The sequence below is a fragment of the Acanthisitta chloris genome, unplaced genomic scaffold (genome assembly GCF_000695815.1).
Source record: "Acanthisitta chloris isolate BGI_N310 unplaced genomic scaffold, ASM69581v1 scaffold38168, whole genome shotgun sequence".
Lineage (NCBI taxonomy): Eukaryota > Metazoa > Chordata > Aves > Passeriformes > Acanthisittidae > Acanthisitta > Acanthisitta chloris.
In genome coordinates, this window is record NW_008689344.1 from 1 (window position 1) to 22298 (window position 22298).

Genomic DNA, 22298 nt, shown 5'->3' on the forward strand with positions numbered 1-22298 from the left:
GAGATGACAGGAAGCAGGCTTGAAACGCAAATATGCAGTCGCATGGCTTTTTATTTGGTGGTTTCCGTCCCCCCGTCCCCCCCCCGCCCCGTGCCTCTGCCTCGCTAGCCTCACACAGTGAACAGTAGGTGGTTGGATATTCTGAGGCCATGGCCCTTGTCTTAGGCTTTCGGTAAGATCTGGGTCACTTGCTGGAGGAAGAAATACCGTCAGAGGCTCACCGAAGGAGGGGCTGTCCATTTCTGTTTATTTCCATCACTGAAAGACTTCAGTTCTTTAAAACTGGTGTTTCGGGGGCCTAACAGCCTGCAGTACTTACCAGTGTTGGAAATGAAGATCCACTAATATTGAACCTCTTGGATCAAGCTGCTTTAGATCCAAGTTCGATTTAATTTATGTTCTGAGCAAAGTTCGTAGTTGCAATTCCCTGTTGCTGTCCAGATACTTAGCACAAGACATGTATGGCCTGACTTACAAAGCATTGGAATGTGCCTCATGTTACGTATCTAGCAGCCAAGGAATTCATAGTAGACTCCAGTGGAAAAGGGTTTTTTTTTTAAATTACGTTTACTAGTATGTATTCAGTGGTTACAGACAAATTGTTGCTTCAGCGGGAAATGGGAGAAAAGGTTTGTGTCATTTGCCTCATTCAGTTTATACCTAAGGCTTCCTCAATAAATCACGTAGCTGTAAAGATTTCCTTTCCACGTACCTGTACTTTGTTCTTGAAGTCACATTTTCTATGTAATTAATGAGGCAGAAGTTTTTCATGGAGCAGAGTCAAGCAAAGATAACGTGTTCATGTGGACTAGGATTGTCTCCAGTGATAACAGTGTTTCGTTTTGCAGTGTTAATGTATCTTTGTAATGTAGCTTTTTATTTGGGTGTTTATAAGGAGTCTTCAAAATACTGCTGGGAGGGCAGAGTATCAGTTTGACAATTTTTGCAGCATTGAGGAGCTACTAGCAATGCTGATTTGTTGTAAGTCCTGACAGAGAACTTTAGGTGCTTCCTCAGTGAAATGACTGGTCGTAGAACATACCTGCCTTCTGTATGGGCTGCTCTGTACATCTGAGACGTGAGCTTTCCCAATGGATTTCAAAGATTTGTTGTTTTCAATGAAAGCTGCAAGATGTGTTTAAAGCTCTGTAGGGTTTTTACAGTGTGCAGACCAAATGAATAGCCTCCTCACCAAAGAGTATGTCTTGCTGCTTTAGCAAGCAATCTTTTATCGATGGTCAGTGGCACAGAGTTCTTTAACTCAGCCTTTCTAGCTGTCTTATTTTTGCAGTTGTGCATGAGGAAAAAGCACACAAGCTGCCATACAAAACTGTGATAGATTTTCTTCTTTGCCTTAATCATGCTTTTCCAGCCTCTTCACCGATTGCAAGTTGTGCTTGAGACAGAGGCCGTTAAAGAAGAGCTGTGGAAATGTTCCACTTGTGAGAAATGCTGCTGTTCCAGAAATGAGACTTCTTGAACGGGGAGGCTGCTTTGCAGTGAATTACAGCAGTGTGTGTTTTCTTCCATACAGTCTTGGCCAGTTACAGAGGGTTCGGTGTGAACTAGTACAGCTGAACTCACTTCCTGTTCAGCTGTAGGCACATATTGTGTCACAGGCTTTTCTGCCTGGCCTGTGAATCTAGCAGGGGACTTGTAGGATTGCAAAGCCTGTTGAGTAAGGTTAGGAACATAGGTACAAGAAGTAGGGAGCACAGGGGACTGGGAGTCAAGACTGCTTTGATGGCCTGTTGCTGATGGTCTACCAGATAGCCTCAGTCTCTTTGCTACCACATTGTCCTGCACTCTGCAAGAGGTTAGATTAGCTTTATTGCTCACTAATACATCTCAAAAGTAAATGCATTTTAGCACATTTCAGCCTGAAACTGTGGGAGTGAAAAAAAGGGAGAAAGTAAGGGGGCAACACAACCATGAAGAGGAAAAACAGCAGCAAAAAGAAATCAGTCTCTCAAGGAATTGTTCACGTCATCTTTTATTGGCTTTATAAATACTGGGAGATTACAGGGGCGTAAAAGCAGTAAGGCTATTTCAGAACTGAGTCTCATTCTTCCTGTAGAAATGATGGCTATTTTGCTCTGATCTGAGGGTAACAGTGGGGGTTATTTTTGAAGCTCCCTGTTTTATTTCAGTGCTATAATAGACATCCTTTCTTGGAGAAACATGATTTCATTAACCATGAATTTTGTTCATACTAACATCTTCTGGGCACCTATCACATAAGTCAAAGCTCTGGATTCTAGTTAGTACTGCAGAACAGGCAGAAGCATTACCAGAGCTGTCACTAAGTGTCCATAGGTTTGTTTCCCTGCTGCTTAAAAACACAGTACAATGCTGTTTTCCTTACTTCCAGTGTTTCTGGCCCTTTTATTTCACCAATGCTGGTGTTCATTTGGTGCCTTGGTGAGCTGATTTGGCTCATTAAACCAGAATATCATTGTGTTTTTCTGTGTTCTGATTGTTTTCTTTTGCTGGAATGGCTTTTTTTCCTCTCACTAATGAGCTAGATTGGCTCATTGCAAGCTCACATAAGTGCTAGGGCTGACTCAAAGGGAGGATTGAGGAGAGAGTGAACAAGACAACTCTCTTTGGCAGCAATGATCTGTTAGATTGGCTTAGTTGCACATGAAAATTTCTACTCCTGTATTTATCTGACTGAAGGTGTCAACTAGGGAACTTGCAGAGTGGGAAAGCAGGCATTGGGAGAATTATTGAGGGATGAATTCCTAGCTTCTTGAGTGCCATCTTGGGTGAGTTGAACTATAGGGATGGTGATAGAGATAAGTGTGCTGCAGGATGTAGTCTCTATCTGATATATTTTTTAAAAAAATCAAAACCTCTACCACGTCAAATATTATTTTCTTTTTTAGTATGTGACCATTACTTTGCAGCAAGTCACAGAAATGTTGTGAATGAACTGTTTTTTAGTGACATTTCTCACTGCATCGCTAATTTCAAAGTTGCATTTTTGTCAGATTCTCTGTGCATGAGAAGTATGATAGTGAATTTCAAGACAGGAAACAGACCTACAGAAGTAGAAACAATGCTCGGTGTGTTTTGGAGAACTTAAAAGGGACTTAGGTTTGTATTTTATACCTTCACTGTGAGTTCATACTCAAATCTGAATGCAGAGTCGGTAAACAAGGAGAACATATGATACCTATTTAGTTTAAGTGACTTGCCTTACATCAGATTGAAGCCCTTCTGATGGAAGAGTGGAGATCAGTTTCCCAGGGCAGCCTTCTGTTACAAGCTGTAAAACCATCCTCTCCCTTTCTGCTGCCGATGGGACTTTAACATTATAGACTGCAACTTCCAAAAAACTAAGTAGAATCCCGTAGACCAGCAAATGTTAAATAAGCTGCAGTCAAACCCCTCTTTGAGATTTTTAGTCATGACCTGAACCTTCCCAAGGTACAACTCCAGGTGGACCTTTAGGGTTGTTTTTTAATGTATCTCAAAGCATAGGTGTTTACATATGACTTATTACCAGACAGAATTTGTAATTTTATAGAAGACATGTCTGGGTGAATGTCCTAAGTATGTAGAAATGTAATCACCGAAGTAAGACGTCTATACAAGGTCAGACCTGGAGTGTACATCTCCTGTATTCTGATCTCTGACAGTGGCCAGCAAGGACAGGATCTTCTCCCCTTTTCTATGTACACTATTACAGCACATAAGTTTTACTGGTTAGAAGCTTTCTTATGCAGGAAGATGTCTTAATGTAGATGTAGACTGAAATACTTTTCAAATGTTAGTGTCTTTCTTGATTCCTAACATTCAGGGGCTAAACTCTCCTACTAAATTTCTTGTGTGGACAAGTACTGCACTACTGCCTGCTAAAAAGAGCCAGGTGTCACAGCCAGACCCTGTGTATTATTTGGTGCACTTGGTTCTTGCTGACTTTTACCGCTACTGCTGTCTCTGGAAGACTAAGAGGCCCTTTCTGCACATTTATGCCATCTTTCATTACTTGATGGATGCAACTACTGCTTCCATTCTGTGATGTGGCACTAAAATGATCTTGATACAGCGGATTGCTACAGAGATGCAAGGGATAGAGTAGCTCACCACCAGTCACCTGCCATTCTGCTCTTCCCTTGTTGAGGAGGAGACTTTGACAAATGGGAGTAAGGGAGTGTGAATCCCAGAGGACTGTGTCCTCACCAGCATTTTGCTTCCCTTATTTTATTGGTGTCTGGTCCTTCTCATTTTATGACCTTGGAAGGCAGCTGCTCTCTCATCTCCAGTTTGCAGATGAATGCTTCCCTATTTGCTGCCATTTGTCTATGGATGCAGGGTTGAGTGAGTTGCTATAACTTCAGTGCTCATCTGACCATTTCCGTTCATGAAGTTTTACTGGTTCACCTGGGAAACTAGCCTGTCTGTGGGGAAAAAATTGCTTTTTCTTTCAGTTCTGCATACTAAAGCAGTCCGTCCAGGGACTGGAGTCCTATTTTGGGGGGAGTTATGAGATGATGCTTCCAGTCTGACCCATCACTGTAAAATTCAGCATTGCAGCGGGCTGGTAGTTTAGGGTTTGAAACTAGTGTCTTGGGCTTTTCTCCTGCTGTGTGTTCCCTGCCCCTATGCTAGATCTACAGATTTGTGCAGTTACAGTGTGAGTTGGTTGTTGAGTTGTTTTGGGAAGTGTGAGGAAACAGGAACTCATCAGTGGGAAACTGAGCTGCATGATGACTGGATCTGCATCAGGAAAGAGAAGAATATGAGTAAAGCTTTCCGAGCAGTATGAGATGCATCAGACTAAGCACAACACAAGACAGCACCTTATGCCTGGTTACTCATCCTTGCCCATCTTTTGTGATGCTGAAAAGTGTCTTTTTTTTAACCTTATCTGGTACACCTGTGAATATGTAGTGTATTTACTTTTGAATTCTCTTTACATGCCCCTTCTGTTTCATAGTGTCATCTTTATCTTCTGTTAGCACCCATTGTACAGCCTGAGGAACATTGGTGCTGTCTCAGTCGGCTTCAAAGAGTTTTCAGTTCCCTCTCTCACATAGCTAGTGATCTGAGGCTGTTCTCTCCTCCATTTTAAGAGCTTTTTTCTTTCTTCCTGTCCTCTGAGGGAGAAAGATGGGACTTGGCCCCTGGAACTGTTTCCTGGAGCCAGTGGATTACTGCACAGATTGTGTTCTCTGGAGGACAGTTGGAAACAGCTGCAAACAACTTAGAGAAGGGAGAGTTCTTCAAAAGTCTATGGAAGAAGTTCCAGCATGACTTTTTTTCACCAAAGTTGAAGGAAGAGGTCTGGTTGACTCTCTGAGAACTAGAGTGCTGGGAGGAGGTGTAGAAGCAATTGTCTTCACTGCAGCTTCCCAGAGGAGGATACCTTCTTGAAAACCTCTGCTTTCCAGAGAGTTGTGCCTGTTAGCACAGACCTGGAATTTAAACTCTCATGTGTGTCTGGGTGTTTGTCCAGAGGTCTCTGTACAGTGTTCTCCACAGCTTCTGGTTTCAAGAACATACCACAGAGGAAGTGGTGCCTGCCCTGTCCTGGAAGAGTTTTCCAGGTTGCATCCTGTATTGCCACGTGAATGAACACTGCTGAAGTGTACATCACTGTCTGGGAGTTGCTGTGATGGACTGACTTCTCTGTAGTGCAGTAAGATTTGCAACACACCCATGCTAAATATTTGCTTAATGTGAGGCTGCAGAAAGGGAAAAGAGTATGCAGTGGTATTTACTGACAAACATGGGGTCAGAAGAGTGGAAAGCTAAGACTTCATGAGCTTTAAAGAGCGTGTTGTATTTCAGCTATAATTAAGATTGGTGAATAAAAAATTGTTACACATGCACCACAGTTATTTGTTTGGAATTGACACATGCTCTGCTGGTCTTAACGTTGAGTATTTTCATGTTAAGACTTCATATCAGTTTCTAGGCATCGTCAACTTTTTCAGTCCATGATTGTGTTGGAATAATGCCTTATTATTATTTTGCAGATTGCCTTCATGACCTTGACTCTGTTTCCTATCCGACTCTTTTTTGCTGCTTTTATGATGCTGCTGGCCTGGCCTTTTGCATTCATTGCTTCAATGGGATCTGACGAGCAAGAGCTTGAAAAACCCCTCTCCTGGTGGCGAAAGTGAGTCACCAAAGTGGTGAAATACTAAGAGAATCATTTAGTTTGAAGTTTAAAGCAGAGAAGATGGGAAATATCTCATGTCTGTCTCAGACACCTGCTTTTCTCTCAAAATAAAAATATAAAAATTATTAAACACCTTCCTCAGATGGGAAACTAAAAGTACCTCAACTGTTTGTTTGATTTACTAGGTGACCCAAGAATTACAGGAAAAAAACTGCCCATCTCTGGCTTCTTATCTTTATTGAGGATGTAGTGTGAACTTTCATTATGGCATCTTTCAATTTCATTTATTCCTGTAATGTTAACTTCTGGTTATGAAGATTGACTCTGTGGAACGTGCCCAGGTTTCATATTCTAAATTGTTGTTTTAAACTGCTTCACACCATTGTTTACTATGCAGTGATGAATTGACAAAACTTGTGTTGATTCCCTGAGGGCTTGCCCCATACTTTGGTGCTTATTAGAAGTCTATGCTTGCTTTGATACTGGAATGCTAATTAAAGTAGACTATAAGACAGTGTTCACCCATCCATGAAAGCTGCCATTTGAGGAGAAAGAAAGGAGGAGTATATCACCTCTTCTGTAGAAAACTTTAAAATTAGGAGCTGGCACTAGTGTGAGGGAAGCTGATTGTGTATTGCATCACAGGAGGGAAGGAGGTTGAGAGCCACAGAGGTATTTGGAGTGATATCAGTATAATAACTAAAGGAATCATGGACTGCCTTCAGTCTTGCATGCAGTTATTTTGAATCTTTTTAGATTGTCCCTCTGCCATTTAATCCAGTTTTCAGTGTCACCCTGCTCTCCAGCCTCCAGTCCCTGTAAGTGTAACGATCCATGGTTGTTTGGGTTTTATATTCTGTTGATTCAAAGTTTCTTTTCATCACTGTCATTTAAAAAACCCAAACAGACAAACAAAACTCCACAGAAACAAACCTCAAAACCCCACAAACAGAAAAAACCCAAAAGAAACAAACCCCCCAAATCACTTCAGGAGGAGATGCGGGGGAAAAAGGAAGAAAGTAAAATATTTCTAGAGCTCTCATGTGTGTTCTGTAGTCATTCCCGTATTTGAGAATCTCTGACCTACATTTCTCCACTGTTTTGTTTGGGTAAGCTCAAACCCAAGAATCAGGGATATTGCATTCTAGCAATATTCTAATAGCATTTTTTCAGCACTCAGTTTATTAGACTTTTTTAGATGTTACTAAGAAAACATTATTAGGCATTGTATAGAAGAAAGTCAACAGTCACAGTTGAATTAAAACTAATTAAATGATAAATACCAATCTGACTGTGATTAAAATGTATTAATATTCAGGTATAAAATGAAATTGAATGACAGCTTGTATTGAAATTCCTCTTAAATCTGCTGAGGAAGAGAAAAACAATGTCTGTGTAGTGTTCCAGCTCTGTTTTAAGCATCATATCCTATACGTACTTTTGTCATGCGTATTCAGTTTGTCATGTTTCTCTTTTCATTATTTTAAGGTGTTCCTGTGGCAGCATAACTTGTTTTCTCAACTCTTTACAGGATAGTGGATGTTTTGCTGAAAGCAATCATGAGAATGATGTGGCTTGCTGGTGGATTCCACTGGATAAATGTAAAAGGCAGACGAGCATTGCCGGCGGAAGCAGCAATATTAACTGTGGCTCCCCATTCTTCCTACTTTGATGCCATTCCAGTAACTATGACCTTTGCCTCCATTGTGATGAAAGCAGAGAGCAAAGACATTCCTGTTTGGGGAAGTAAGTTGGTAGATACTTATTTTTTCAAGAACAATAAAAATGATTGCTTAGGAAGTTCACTGACTGTGTATGAAAAGGCCTGAAACACAAAGAAAATTTTGCTATAATATATGGTGAATTTTTTTTTTTTTTTACTGGTCTACTGTGAATGTCAATAGAAAAAAATATTGGTGGGGGATGTTACTCCTTTTCCAGTTTCTCCAAGGTTGAATCATTGTATGAAGTCAAAGCAATCCTACAGAACTCATGGTTACATTTGCCATGGAATTGCAATATTTTAAGACCTGACGGATAGAAAAGCAAGTTAGGATGGAGCTATAAAAGCGAAGACTGATGCTAGAGAGAAAGGTGCAGCAAGACTTCTTACTTAGTGTGAGTTGGGGTACCATCCCAGAAATGTGTTTTAGGAATGTTGTCTGCTCTGAATGGTACCCTGCCTTGAGGGAGTGCCGCTAATCCTTCATGGATTCATGAGTTTGTTTCAGGCAGGGTGTGAGAGATGAGCAAAAACACATTGTTGTGCACCCAGATTTAGTCATAAGAAAAGCAGATGCCTGAGTCAGTAGTGTTTCAATGCTATTTTTGGAATTATTAATGTAAATTCTTACATACGTTTGAGAGAGATCTCTGATTTTTTTTGGTGTGGATGTACCAAAATAAAACTGTATAAGCTTTTGGGCTTGTAGGCTTCTAACCAAAGTCTGTTGGTTTGGTTGCATTTTGGAGAAACCCGCCATGTTGTGAGTTTAACAAACAGTGAAGTTCAAAGAATCATCCTGTGTCTCATTACACAGATTTTAAGGATAATCCAGAAATGACAAAAGACTATACTTTGGCCTTGGTTAGGACTCTTTCATTTTAAAGTCTAAACAAAGGCTTTGACTTCCTTTACAAGTAAGTGGAATCAGGCTCCTGGTGTTGACATCCTTCTAAACTTTCATTATCAATGTTTCAAAAACAGAAGCAGAGACATGGCCACAAATGGTGAGTGGTTACATATGGAAGCTTCATGTAGGGAATGTCGTGATATAAAGGTCTGCCTGTGTCAGGTAAAGCTCAGGCCAGAACTGTAATTGTATCTCAATTTCACTGAGTATCTGACTAATAGAATTTTAATGTTTGTGGCAGTGAAAAATCCACGTAAAATGAATAGATGCTTTGAACAAAAAGGGTGTAGATGGGTGTTTTTAAAAACAAATGTATGCAAACAAGCATAATGTGAAAACCAAAGTAGATTGAACTCCCTTGTCCACTACTGAAAGAAGTACTGTTGTGAGACAGTATGTTGGCACTCCTGTACTGCATAGGTGTATCCAGGCCAACTTAGGCTTTAGGAGCAGTCCAGATATAGAAGCAGGGGCAGATTTATCTTCTTTCTCAGGTGGGTCTGACTGTTTAATAATTGCTGGGTCAGCAAAATAAAGTAGTCTGTGCAGAACTCCCTTTGACTTGAAGGTAGATGGTATGGAGGACACAAACTAGATGAGGAAACTCCAGGTCATGTTATGCTGCTGAAATGTGATGAAATGGCACAATGGCGTTTGACAGATGCTGCAGTGGCTACTTAACTATCCCATGCAGTAGATTCAATGGGAACCAGTGGGGAAGCTTGAGAATCTGTAGGGGTATGGAGGTTGTAGTTTCACTTGGTGTAACACAAATAATGTAGATTGAGTAGTCCAAGCTATTTTCTATATACCTTGTGAGGTAACTTTTAAAGAATTCCTTTGAAAGTCTAGACTTACTGCAATATGCTTGAAAAATTATTTGCTTGATTTTGTTCATGTGTGAGTAAAACTAGTTACAGAAAAACAGAAAACATGTAGTCATTTGATGGCCAGTAATAACTGGAATGTACAGTGCAGTCAAATAAAGGAGTGTTTTGTCCTGTATAGCTGCATTTGCTTTATGTTATGCAGCCACAAAAGTTATGTAGTCCCTCATGAAGCATTCAGAAAAATGACACAGAAATGAGGCATAGCAAAGGTTGTAACTGGGATTCGGAGTTCAAAAAACGTTTTTGTTTTTAGAGGAACACCTTTATATGAGCAATGATAATTACAGCAGTTTGTATTGTTTAAGTAAACGGACCTTAACAGAGTGGTAAGCAATCACTGTATTGGTTAGTTCAGCTTAGAAATTAGTGAAAACTTTACAGTGGAGTGAAGTTCTGATTTATTTATTTTGGTGCTTCAAAGAGGTTTTCTGATCTAGTATTTTAATTCTGATGTTATTTACACATCTCTCCATGCATACACACCAAAATATATTTCCCTTTATTGGACCATTGATATTTCTCTTATGCTATCTGTGGAAAGGTGCTTATGTTTTTCTTGGATTGGCTGGTGAATTGTCAACACTCTACACATTCATCTAGAATTTAACTCAGAGAGGTCAGAATGTTCATTCTTTTTGGTTGCTGAAGTGATCAGTGCTACTGCAGAAATGCTTCCATAAAAAGGAAAAGGGATTTGTCAGTAAATGAGTTGATGGGGAATTTGTTGGACCACTTTTGTGATTTGAACATCTTTAATGGTCTGAACTTTTAGAAGCTAAATTTAAGGTGATAAGTTAATTTAAAGTTTAAACAACTTCTCAACATCTGTAACCTCACCCGCTCAAAAGGAGAGGGGGTTGGTACCTGTGTAATGAATGGGGGATATGTTAGCTTAAGTTTATAAAGGGGAAGGAGGTAATTTCTACTTGGCAGAATACAGAAGAGCTATATAGCAAGGGAGAATCATACTGTGCTGTAAAAACTATCGATTCTATTGTGGGTGGTTTTTTCCACATCTAGTAACTTAGGATTTTATTGTTCAAGCTCATCTTTTGGAGGTGAGTTGCAGGTCTTTCTCAAGCATGTTGACTAACAGACAAGAAAGAAATAATACAGTTGGAAATATTTATGCCGTGGTAGTAGAGTATGTTATCATCTCAAAACTTAAATGATGCCAACTTAGTCATCAGCTCTGTTATGCAACCTAATCCTTCAGTCCTTTACCTCAAGTGCCCCCCCCATCCTTTCCAGAGCATTCAAGGAAGAGAATTGTGGTAGACTCTTAGTTCTTCAGTGAGAATCTTGCATTCAAATACTTCTGAGATTTATCAAAACAGTCCTTAAACCCCTTTTGGAAAAACCTGCTCTAAGGTGAAGGCATCACAGATTTCTTCTCTTTACACATTGTAAATCAGCAGCTTAAACACTAAGGTTTAAGGATGATGAATGGTAACATGCTATGTTATGTTGGCATTGTAGCCTGCCTTGAGTACATTAATGAGCTCCCCAGTTCTGAGGAGCATCTCAAAATTGTTGCCAAGCCTATCCATGTCATCCTGTCCTTTAAACTTACATTTGAAAAGTCAATGTTTCCTCCAGGCTGTGGACACACAGATGGTCCTGCCAGATTTCAGTCCTCAAAGGAACTCTCTTGGAAAGACATAGAATAGTTGCACTGTCACCTATGCATCATAGGTATGCCTTTATTATTTGGGTTGGAGTCCTGGAAAATTCAGTAACAATTACTTCTTCTTTAAACTGCTATGGAATGCCTAAACCACCATCACTTTTTTAAAAGCATGCTAGTTAATATCATTTAGGGAAGATAGAAACTACAGTATATAGGAAACCTGCAAACCAACACTACTGCCTGCCTTAAATAGTTCTTAGACTGGCAGCAGAAAGCTAAAACATACAACCATGCCCTCATACAGGTACTGCAGGTGTGAGAGCAAACAGCAATCTCTGCGATATCAAAAAGTCTTTGTCCCTCAAGAAGTCCTTAAAGGAAATAGATTCCATTTTGAAAGACCAACCCAAATACCACAGAGTTTACTTCTGTTGAAGTTTGAGAACACTGATTATTTGTCTCCCACTACTTGTGCTACAGACTAGACTGCATGTTTCTTGCCTTTCTCTTTGGAAAGAGGGGGAAGAATTTTCCCATTAACACTGCCTCTATACCAGGAATATTTGCTATCCCTTCTGTCAGGTGGTGCATCTGCTAAGCGTTTAGTCAGACTTGGAGAAGTTCTTCTTGACATGCATTTAGCTTCAGTGGTTGGTTCAGATTTGAGTCAAAAAAACATGCATTTCTGTGTGTAGTTGCTACTCTAAGAAGATACTACCGATAACTTTACAAATTTCATGTAGAGTACCATGACTACAATAACACTATTTCTGTAAGAACAATATAACTCCAAGTGGAAAACGTTGATTTGAGTTTTGTGCATTGATAGAACTTTGTGTATTTGGGGTGTGAGGGCTTGAGTTTTTTCCATTATTGAGGTCTATGTGTCAATATACGTAGGAAGTAATTTTATTCCTGAACCTTACTAACCCTAAATACAGAATGCACAAGAGGGCAACTGCTGTTAGAAAAATAATCTGTATTTTTTCCATAGTAGAAAGAATCAAGGAGTAAATACTGTAAATAAATATCTTACTGCAAGGCTACATGTACAGCTTACCAACATGTTAAATGCAACCAGAGCCAGTTGTAGTGCCTCTGTAGATTGCCATCTCAGGGTGTCAGAGCAACACATGTCCCGGGATTTTGTGTTGTTCAGAAGAAAGGCCAAGTGAGAGCCTCAGGTTCAGCATTCTCTACTCTTGCAGCCGATTTTGTCAATTTGATGCTAATTCTACAGTGATGGAAATGTTACTGCCTACTCAAAAATGTGTGTATGGATACATTTTAGAAGAGCTGCATATAGTGCTCCATTGCATTGCTTTCTGCATTCTCTGATGCCTTGTAGAACCAATGGTGATGTTCCCAGTGTAGCTTTATCTGCTACATGGTTGTAACTGTCAAGCCTAATCTAAATGGTTTGTAACAATACTTTCTGCTATTGTATGTTATGTAGCACTTCATGTCCGGATTTGAAACAAGGTTTACTGGAAATAGGTGAAATAATTTTTTCCCCCACTGTTGTCCTAAGAAGTTCATTGACTCCCACTGTGTTTATTCAGCTCATCAGGAAAAAAAAACCCAAAAAGTGGTGGTTTTTTTGCTAATGCATTCATCTGGTGCTTAAATTGATTATATTGGAGTTGCGGTTCTGAAATCAGTTGAAGCTGCCACCCTGCAATTAATTAAAGGAATACTGAATTTTTGCAGGTCCTCTTAAAAAAAAAAAAGGCTGTTTTGTGCTACAGCAACTTTCAGTTGGTTAGCTTATCTGTGGCATTCTGGCTGCCCTGCAAGGCAGAGGTGCTGATGAATTACTGGCAGTACTGTTTAAATTGCAAGCATCTGCCTAAGAAGGTGGAGTACAGCATGTCAGCTGTCCTCAGGACTGCTTGTAATCATCTGAAGTTGGGAATGAGAGTGACTAGATGAAGTAGGGCTGACATTGCTAGAGAAAAAGCTGGAATAATCACACTGGCAAGGTCGATTTTGTGAATTGAGGGATTGTCTGTCATTGCCTGCTAGAATTGATAACGTGGTTTTGATGGAGTGAGGGGCAAGCACATTTTTCAGGATCTCTGAGTACTTGAGCTGTGATCTTCACTACCTGTTTACAGTCTTGGACAGGTAAATTGCTGAGCAGAGAAGGATATGATTGTTTTGTTTGTTAAGCATATTGCCAGTTCTGGTGGTTTCTTTTAGTTGCTCAGTATGCCAGCTGTCTGGAGCATTTTCATGCATGCTGCTTTTTTGCTCCTGGCCTGACTTTGGTCTAGTCTTCCCTGTTCCTTGCATCACATACTACCTTATGGTGCTGTCTCCAAACCTCCCTATGCTTCGACTTGGCTTCTGACCTCAGTCTCATCTTGTCTGCCTATTTGGTATGTTTCTCAGCTTCTCTTTTCTGACCTTTGGCCCTGCTCCTGACTGTTTCTTGCACAGATCGACTTGGTACAGCTTTTGAATTTTCTGATTTCTGTATATTTATTGAACATGAAAATGCATGGTTAGAGTAAAGGTCTGTGTAACCTTGAGCTCTGTTTTCAAAAGTGGTTAAGAGTATATGAGGAAAGGCAGTACAGAGCTAGCCCTTCCCTTGGTGTGTACTTTCAGTTTCTTACCGATGACTGAGAGTTTCAATTTCACTTGAAATTGTTGGACTTAACCACTACGGCCCTGGTGGTTGGTGTGTTATAGGATCTTCAGCTGCTGTTTAATATTAAAACAAGAATTCTGTTAGCTTTTTAGTCTGTTCTCTAATGAAGTAAGTCTTAAGAAGACCACCCTGTCTATTAGGCTAAGATTTGATGTGATGAGTTATAACAGTGATGTCTTCACACATATTTGAAGGAAAGCAGATTGTTTAAAAGGTACTAATTTCTGCAATCTGTGTGAAAATACCATTAGAACCATGAGAAAAGAAATTAAATTACCTTGAAGCCTATTTTGTGTCATATAATTGAGCAGGCAGGACAAATTCGTAGGAAACAAAGCTTTCAGTTTTCACTGTTGTTTTTCAGCACACCATAATAGTTTTTCTTTGCATGTGGGTGTGTTGTTGTTTGTGGTGCTGGTAATTTGTAAGATAATTTACCATGTGTTACTTAGGAGCTTGGTAACATTGCAGCAGCTTGGTTTTTGGGAAGGTTGTAACAGTAAAGCTCCCGGGCTAGCGCTACTTTGAGATACAGTTTTTGAGATACAGATGGTGCTACTGAGGTCTGATGTTTCTGTCCTGTATTATAAAGAAGACCCTGCTTTTGAAGCATTTCCTCAGATAAGAGCCTTGGAGCTCTGGATTTATCTTGTTCATTCCTTGGCCTGAAGTAACCCGAATTTCGTCATTAGGGTCTAATGTAAAAGAAACTTCATGGTGGAGGCTGGGGATGTTTGAGTCTTTTGCTTTCTTTTGCTCGATGATGGTTTTGCTATGGAATAGTAAATTGCAACAGCAGGGCAAACTCAGGGGTGGCATCACTAAGAAACGAAATAAACAATTAGGCTACCAAGTAAGGTTTCCCTTGCCATTTTTATTGCTTGTTCTGTGGTGGTGGTTTTTTGCTTTGCTTGGGGTTTTTTTTCCCCTGATTGTTTTTGTGTATTCTTTTGTGGTTTGTTTTGGGGCACTTTTTTGTTTGTTTTTTTAACCTTCCTTCAGCAATAACTCCAGCTGCCCCATCCATGATGATCTTCACTCCCCTAGAAAGCGTTGTGCTATAGATACTGCCTAAGAGCAGGCACATAGGGCCAAGTGCAAGAGTAAGAAAACTTTTCTCTGATATACTGTCTCCTAAGCTTTGGCAACTTGTGGGGTAAAAGCAGGATTTCAGAGACTGGCTGGATGTTTGAGAACTTGCTGTAAGGTTTGATGGATTAGTTTCTCAGAGCCATAGAAGGATTTTGGTGAGTTGCTGGCTAAACTGCCAGTGGGATAACACCAGAACCAGCAGCTTTTGCTGAGTATAGGGCTGTAATTCCTTATGCTGTTTTTCCTTCATGCTTTAAGCACTGGCTGATCCATTAACGCAGCAAGTCTATCCTTGACAAAAGAAGATTATACAACTGGTGTCAGTGAACTCATCTCACAGTGGTTGGAACAGGAAAACTGTATTTTTATTTTTTTTGGCAAATCGAATAGCTAATGTTTTAGTGACTCTTGAACCTCCAAATAAAATTACAAGACACAAAAAAGATTAAAAAGTATTTGAAGGCAACCTGCTTAAATAAAAGCATGAAGCAGATGCTTCTCTTGTAGTGATTTTGGACACTGCTGGAAAAAAAAAAGCTGTATATGCTACTTATTTTGAAAGTTGTCCTTGTGACAGGATGGCATGGAGAGGATATTGTAGATTGATTTCTGATTTTTGCTCCTGTTCATTTTGTGTCTGGCTATGTCCAAGATGTTTCCCACTGAGCCAGGAAGAGGATGTCTGAAGTCTAACTCATCTGGTATAAGGAAAAGACACGTAGGTGACAGCCAAGAAAATAAGCATGCTTTTTACTTTTGATGATACCAGTTCCTCACAAAAAAAATAGCATCAGTGTATGGAATATCTTTGGTGATGCACCTTTAGTGAACCTGAGCTATCATAGAAGACAGAAGACTCTCTAAAGAGAGTAACAGTCTGACCCATGGGATGTCTTTTGGAAGCACTTAGAGATTCCTACAGCTTTGCTGGGTTGGGGTGACTGTAGATTTTGTTATGTTTGTCGCAGGAAGAAATAGCCTATAGATGGCCACAGTTACGTTGTTGCAGAAAACTGTACATAATATGCACAATCATGTTTTATATTCTGTGTTGTATGTGTATTGGTCTATTAAAAGTTGAACAAGTACAAAGTGCCAAAATTGCAAAAATGGTTTCCTCACAGGAATTCATGAAAATATTTCAATGAAGTTGCAGTAATTCAGCTGAGTATTTAAGTTCGCAATGTAATATAGTAAAGTAGTTATGTTCTTCTGCCAAAATTTTTATCCAGAGGACTACTAGGTGGGGAGCAAGGGGAATCTTTTTCAAGCAAAGAGGAAATAAAAGCTGGTTTGCTTGTTTTTGTTTTTCCTCCTCTTCAGCTCTAATCAAATACATCCGACCAGTATTTGTGTCTCGGTCAGACCAGGATTCTCGCAGGAAAACTGTTGAAGAGATCAAGAGGCGTGCTCAGTCTGATGGTAAATGGCCACAGGTACTGTATTCTGCTACTGTGTGACACATGGTATTTGGCATTTCCAGGCTTTGGATATGCAGTTTACTTTTTTCATTGTGGTTGGCTTTAGATGGTTTGGGGAGGGGATGTGGGTGTGTGGGGGGGTGAAGTTTTCCCCATCCTCTCTAGAAGATACCATGTATGATACTTATCTGTTTCTCATGGCATTGTGTTTCAAGGGGAGCTGGGTAAGTACATGGGAAGACAGCTCTATTAAGTGGTACTAAATGGACAGACCACAGCAGGTTTAGAAAGTCCTCTAAGGAGAAAACAATCAGGTGCTCAGCAGAATACCTGGGGAAGTATTGTGTGTTCTTTGACACTGGAAGATTTTTGGCATACTGTCATTGTCGGAGATGCGATTCTGGGCAAGACAGCCAATGCAATTTGGATGTTCCAATTGCCCAAGCCATCTCTATTGGACCACATGATGAAAGTATGGCATTGTTGCTACTTACAGTGGTTATCCCTGCATACTGGACTGCAGAAACATTGTAAACAGCTATAAAAATGTGACAGGTGATAGTAGATTTTGCATCGTGAGTTTCATCATGAGATTTCAAACAAGCTAGTACCAGAATGGGTAGTAAAACTAGTAATGTTAATTCTAGTCCATTGCTTTGTCCCCTTATGATGTGGGTGGGGTTCGAGGTTTTTTATTTGTTTACAATCTACTCTCTTGTGCTGAATTCAGGTCAACTTGAACATTTTTTTGTTTCGTTAGAATTCTATTTAGGTATGTTCAGCCTCTGTCGTTTGGACATCTGTGCACATGCCAAGCAATAGCAAAAAGAAAATAACTGTCAATCTTTTCTTAGTCTGAGAGCAGGTAGCCTGGGAGCAGGAATTTTGTTTTGGTGCAAGACAGAATATGATATTTTTGCCAGTACCAAACCCTTTGGTGAAAATGCTTTTACGCTAAACAAGCGTTTCGAGTCACTGTCAGTGTTCCAATAAATAGTTATAATTGAAGGGCAAGAAAGAGGCAAGTTCGCAGATAAAAAAAATATTTTTGCAGTTAAGGTAGAACTTTACTTGTCTTCTTTATTGAGCACCATTTTTTCTTTAACTGAACTGGTTTTCCCTGAAAAAAGTTTTGCTGTAATCAGTTAATGTCAGCTTTGAAAAGATGTGTTTATAAATAAACCCACATTGAAATAGTTCTTAAAAGTCAACTTTTCTTTTACTTCAAGATAATGATATTCCCAGAGGGCACTTGCACAAACCGATCCTGTCTAATTACATTCAAACCTGGTAGGTATGATACTCATTTCTCTGTTCTCTACAGAATGTTCTTGTATCTTCATTTTCTGAAATACCACTTGCATTGTAATTTGCTTGCTGTTGCAGAAGTTGAGTTAAAAATCTTGCAGTAGGTTGAAATTGGAATAGACATTTTCTGATGCTACAGGAAGATTGTTATTCCACCGTTGAACAAAACATTTTAGGTAATTCAGTTTTTTTCTTAGGTTCTGAGATGCATATGAGCTGGAGGACTAGTGTTTCTTACTGGGTTTTTGTTTGTGGTTGTCTCTTCTTTTTTATTTTTTTTTCTTGCCCCCTCTATTTCCTCTTTTGGGTGCATCATGCAGCGTTTATAGATACACGATAAAGCTCAAGGTAGCAGCGTGTATCTATTTCAGGCTGGTGCAGCATTTGTTGCTGTGTTGGATCTGGCTGATTCCTCCCAAACTCTTCCTGGAGTTTCATTCTGGTGAAAATGGGGCAAAAATGTTTCCCATATAGCAGTGTTGCAGAGGCTGCCACTTGTTACAATTTTTATTTAACATTCACATTCTAAGCTCTTTTAGTTAGTATCATGCTTTTATCTTATCAAATGAGCAAAGAATATAGCACTAAACATTGCTGCATCTGTAAACTGCAGTTCCTACAGGGAATAGTGCCAATACTGCAGTGAACCACCAGCCTTTAGTGTAATCTTGCCTTCATGGTGTAGGTAAGGAGATGGTCAGTGAAGAGGCTGCAATGAGCAAGGCAGTTGTGAATGTGTTTTCTGACTCTTCCTTAGGTTTCTGCCTAGCTCATTGTGTTCTTGTCTTACTGTGTGTCTTGTATTTTGCATCGCTTGCAACTTGCGTATCACTATTAGAATATCATGTAGTGAGTCAGCATTGTGATTCCTTGCACTGATTCATTTGGCTGAAGGAATCTCAGTATTGTCTCTCAGCTCTTACCTTTTTAGATGAATGAATGGTGGTTAGGGGAGCACCTGCTTCTTAGGTCTTTACTTTCCTTCCCTCTCCACCTGAATCCTGACCATCCTTTGAAAACTAGCCTGAATCCTTCATTTAAGACCTGATTTCCTGCCCTCCCTCTGTGCCGTAAACATGCCAGGCACCATGTACTTCTGTCTCAAATTCTCACCTTCCTCTCCTCTGATGCTGGTATCTGCCTCTTGATTCTCACACTTTTCTTACTGAAACCTACTTCTGTATCCATCTATACTTCCAGAAATCCTTTGCCTCAAAATTCCTCACTTATATTACTTTAGGTCTCTATTCAAGTAACTGCTTTCAGGATGCCTTTCCCCATTCTACTCATGTGGCCTATGCTCCTTGCTCTTACACACGTGGTTTTTTTGTTTTGTGTTTGTGGTAACTAGTAATACAGGGCAAAGTAGTTTAATTTTGGTCAAACAGTAATGGTGTCATCTATCACTCAGATTTTGTCAGCTTTGGATTATTTAAAAAGTTACTTAGACTGTTCTTCGAGGCTGAACAGAAAGTACCATTAGCCACAAACCAAATCTTTGCCAGATTCTATTCAGACCACTTTCATTTAAGGATATTTGTACTCCATTAACAGTTTCTATTTTCATGTTTCAACAATTATTCTGTAAACCAAATGTAATGCTAAGTATACAGTATACTTCAATTGTTTTGTTCTTAATTTAAATCAGAATATTAGACAAAACATACTAAATTGTCATAAATAACATAGTTTGAGTGAGACTGTCTTAATTTCTTCATGAGAAAAAGATGTTTAGAGAAGTCTTGTGCAAGATAATTATCATGCTTACCCCATCTTTGTACTAGAAACCAAGAAAATGCTTAGCAAATGACATAGATCTTGTGCTGCTTATTTATCAGAACTGTAATTTTCATACTAAATGTAGCAATGCCTCTGTATAATAGCCCTAATTCAACACTTTATAGCTATTAAATTTTCCATAGCTACAGATTGTAAGTTACTTTAAATCTGCCATTTCAGAGATGATAAATTGCCTATAAATTGTTGCTGCTCAGATAAAAATAGAAAGGTTCTTTTGCAAACGAAAGCTTAGGTTCTTCACAAAATAATAAATATCATCAACCACAGGGAATATAATTGACTTAACTATCTTACACATTCTCATCTTTTTTAATCATTTATCAAGCTGAATTTGGTACTGAGCTTTTACGGTGTACATAACAATATAGTTAAGTGGTAGAGGATAATTTGTAGAATATAAGCAAGCAATTTTGATTATTTATCTGCTGAAAAAGTGGCTATACCTTGTCATTCCCCAGTGCTTGCGTTTTCGATTACTTTTGAGACTACCTTCAGGTCTTGCTTTTTCACTTTAAACTAATTCCTATTGGCCCATTAATTGTATAATTTTTTTCTTGCTGCAGTAAGTTTCTTCTTTATCAAAATGCATTATAAAGTAATTATGTGTCACATGTGCCTTCTAGGAGCATTTATTCCTGGAGTTCCTGTACAGCCAGTGGTTTTACGTTATCCAAACAAACTGGTAAGTTGAGTTTGCAGGTGTGGTTGGAAACACTGGACATTTTCCTTTAAATACATTGACACCTCTGTAACCTTTTAGGTTTAGAAATTTGAAAATCATTAATAAATGCTTATTGGTTAACTATGTCTTCCTTAAAGCTCAAGATATGTAGTCTTAACTGAGACAGTTTAAATGTTTCTGCTTTTATTAGGTTACTCCTAAAAGGTGCCCTGAAAGTGGTTATCCTGTACAAATGGCAAGACAAATGTCAATTTCTGTCTGGAATCTGTGTTCCCATATGCTCCCTGTTACTGCAGTGTGTGCTGGAGAGTTTTTTCACGCCACATATTACTGGAAGATGGTGCTGCAGCTCCTGCCTATGGTGGTGTTAGTCCTGAGTTAACACAGCTAGCTAGATGACAGGGTATAATGTGTTGAGGACCTCTGCACCTTTATAAAGCATCTTGTTGTCTGAGTTTTATGTTCATGTGTATTTGGCTCAAGAATGCTAAACGCCAGCTAATTTGGAGTAGTCCTTCAATATAAATCAGATTCAGGTAAACTGCAAATGATACTGTTTATTTACAATAACTCTTTTTGAGCCTTCTGGAGCTGTTTTCCTGTCCGGTCTGTCCCGTTCTAAAATAAAAGTTATTTAGGGGAGGGTATGAGGAGTGTCAGAAGTAAAATAGGGGCTACCTTGCCTCTTTGCTGAGGTATCTCACATCAGAAGAGAGAACCTCTCCTCGACTAGCCTGTTAACAGCCCTGTGTTCTAAGGAAGGATTTTGTTTCCTCTTGGTACCTGAGTTGCTTACAAATATTTCCATCCATTATCCTTTCTGTCAATTTAAAAGTTGATATAAAACACATGCTTGACTAAAAAAGAAAAGCAAGAAAAAACCCCAAGTTCGTATACGTAGACCCCCATTTGCTCTTGACTGAGACAAGGTGTGATGACAGTCAACTCGTTTGCAGTAACAAACCCAAAACTTATCTTTGTGGATGATGTGACCAGAATAGCAGCCTGCTGTGCTTGCTTAGTGCATTATAGCAGAGTGCCTGGGACTTAGATTCTTTTCTAAAAATAGGTTAAAACTTTTATTGCACTGCCAGTTAAAGTGGCAAATATGCACATGCCTTATATCATGCTTAATAAACCTTGTAACTTTTTGTCAATGTTAAGCTATCAAATGTTAATTTGTAAATATCTTCAAAACTCCAGTTTGATGCTGAAATGTCCTTGCTGTCTGTAGTACATAATATGCAATGTTTGTAAGCTAATATTGTTTCTAGTATTTTATTAACAGAAATGGTGAGCTTTTAACATTGAAGTAAATCAATATAAATGTAAATGAAGTTTAATTGTTTTTTAATGTTACCTCAAAGTGTCATAAAAGAAAGTACAACTATTTATACAAATATCCATTGGGAGCTGGCATGAATCTGTGTATGGGACTTTACTTTTTCCTACTACTTTTGATTGCTGTGATGTGATACGTGAAGGTGAGGTTTATCTGGGTTAGGATGCTGTTAGGTTATTTGCTGTTCTTATCTCAACCCACGAGGTTTACCATTTCTTCCCAATTCTCCTGCCCGCCCCAGGGGAGGGGGAGTGAGCTAGCAAGCAAGCAACTGTGTGGTACTTTAGTTGCCAGCTGGGATTAAACCATCACAAGTGTAAGAACAACAGAGTAGGGAGAGAATATTGTTTTTCATACACTAAGACACTGTTTTCAGCGAACTTTAATTGTCCCTGACTTCCTATTTTTTGTCTTGTTTGACTGCTGTATATTCTAATTTTATGTTTAGAAAGGAATTTCTTAAGATGTTTGCTTAGCCAGTGAATTCCAGATACGCATTGTGGGCAGTCACCCCACTGCTTTTTGCTTGACATACCTGCTCTGGTGTATGTTCAGAGCTCTGAGTTCCACAGTACTGATGAGAACAGTCTTGGATTTGAGTGCACCTACCTGGCTGTATTGGGAGGGATTTTGAGATTAGAGCCTGAAGTGATTGTAGTAGGTGTGTACACTCTTACTTACTTACTTCTTTTTACTCTGTTCACGAACTAG

At 39.3% G+C, this 22298-nt stretch overlaps 1 protein-coding gene across 1 annotated transcript in view; it reads left to right on the forward strand.

The window, feature by feature from the left end:
• Positions 1–5993: 5993 nt before the first annotated feature.
• The window catches only part of LPCAT1 (lysophosphatidylcholine acyltransferase 1), a 51287-nt gene continuing 34982 nt past the window's right edge, over positions 5994–22298 (forward strand). Inside the window, exons 1-5 of the mRNA XM_009081373.1 lie at positions 5994–6130; positions 7665–7879; positions 16358–16470; positions 17685–17745; positions 20187–20245. Coding sequence (XP_009079621.1) covers positions 5997–6130; positions 7665–7879; positions 16358–16470; positions 17685–17745; positions 20187–20245 — 582 coding nt within the window. The 5' untranslated portion in view covers positions 5994–5996. The remainder of the gene's footprint in view (positions 6131–7664; positions 7880–16357; positions 16471–17684; positions 17746–20186; positions 20246–22298) is intronic.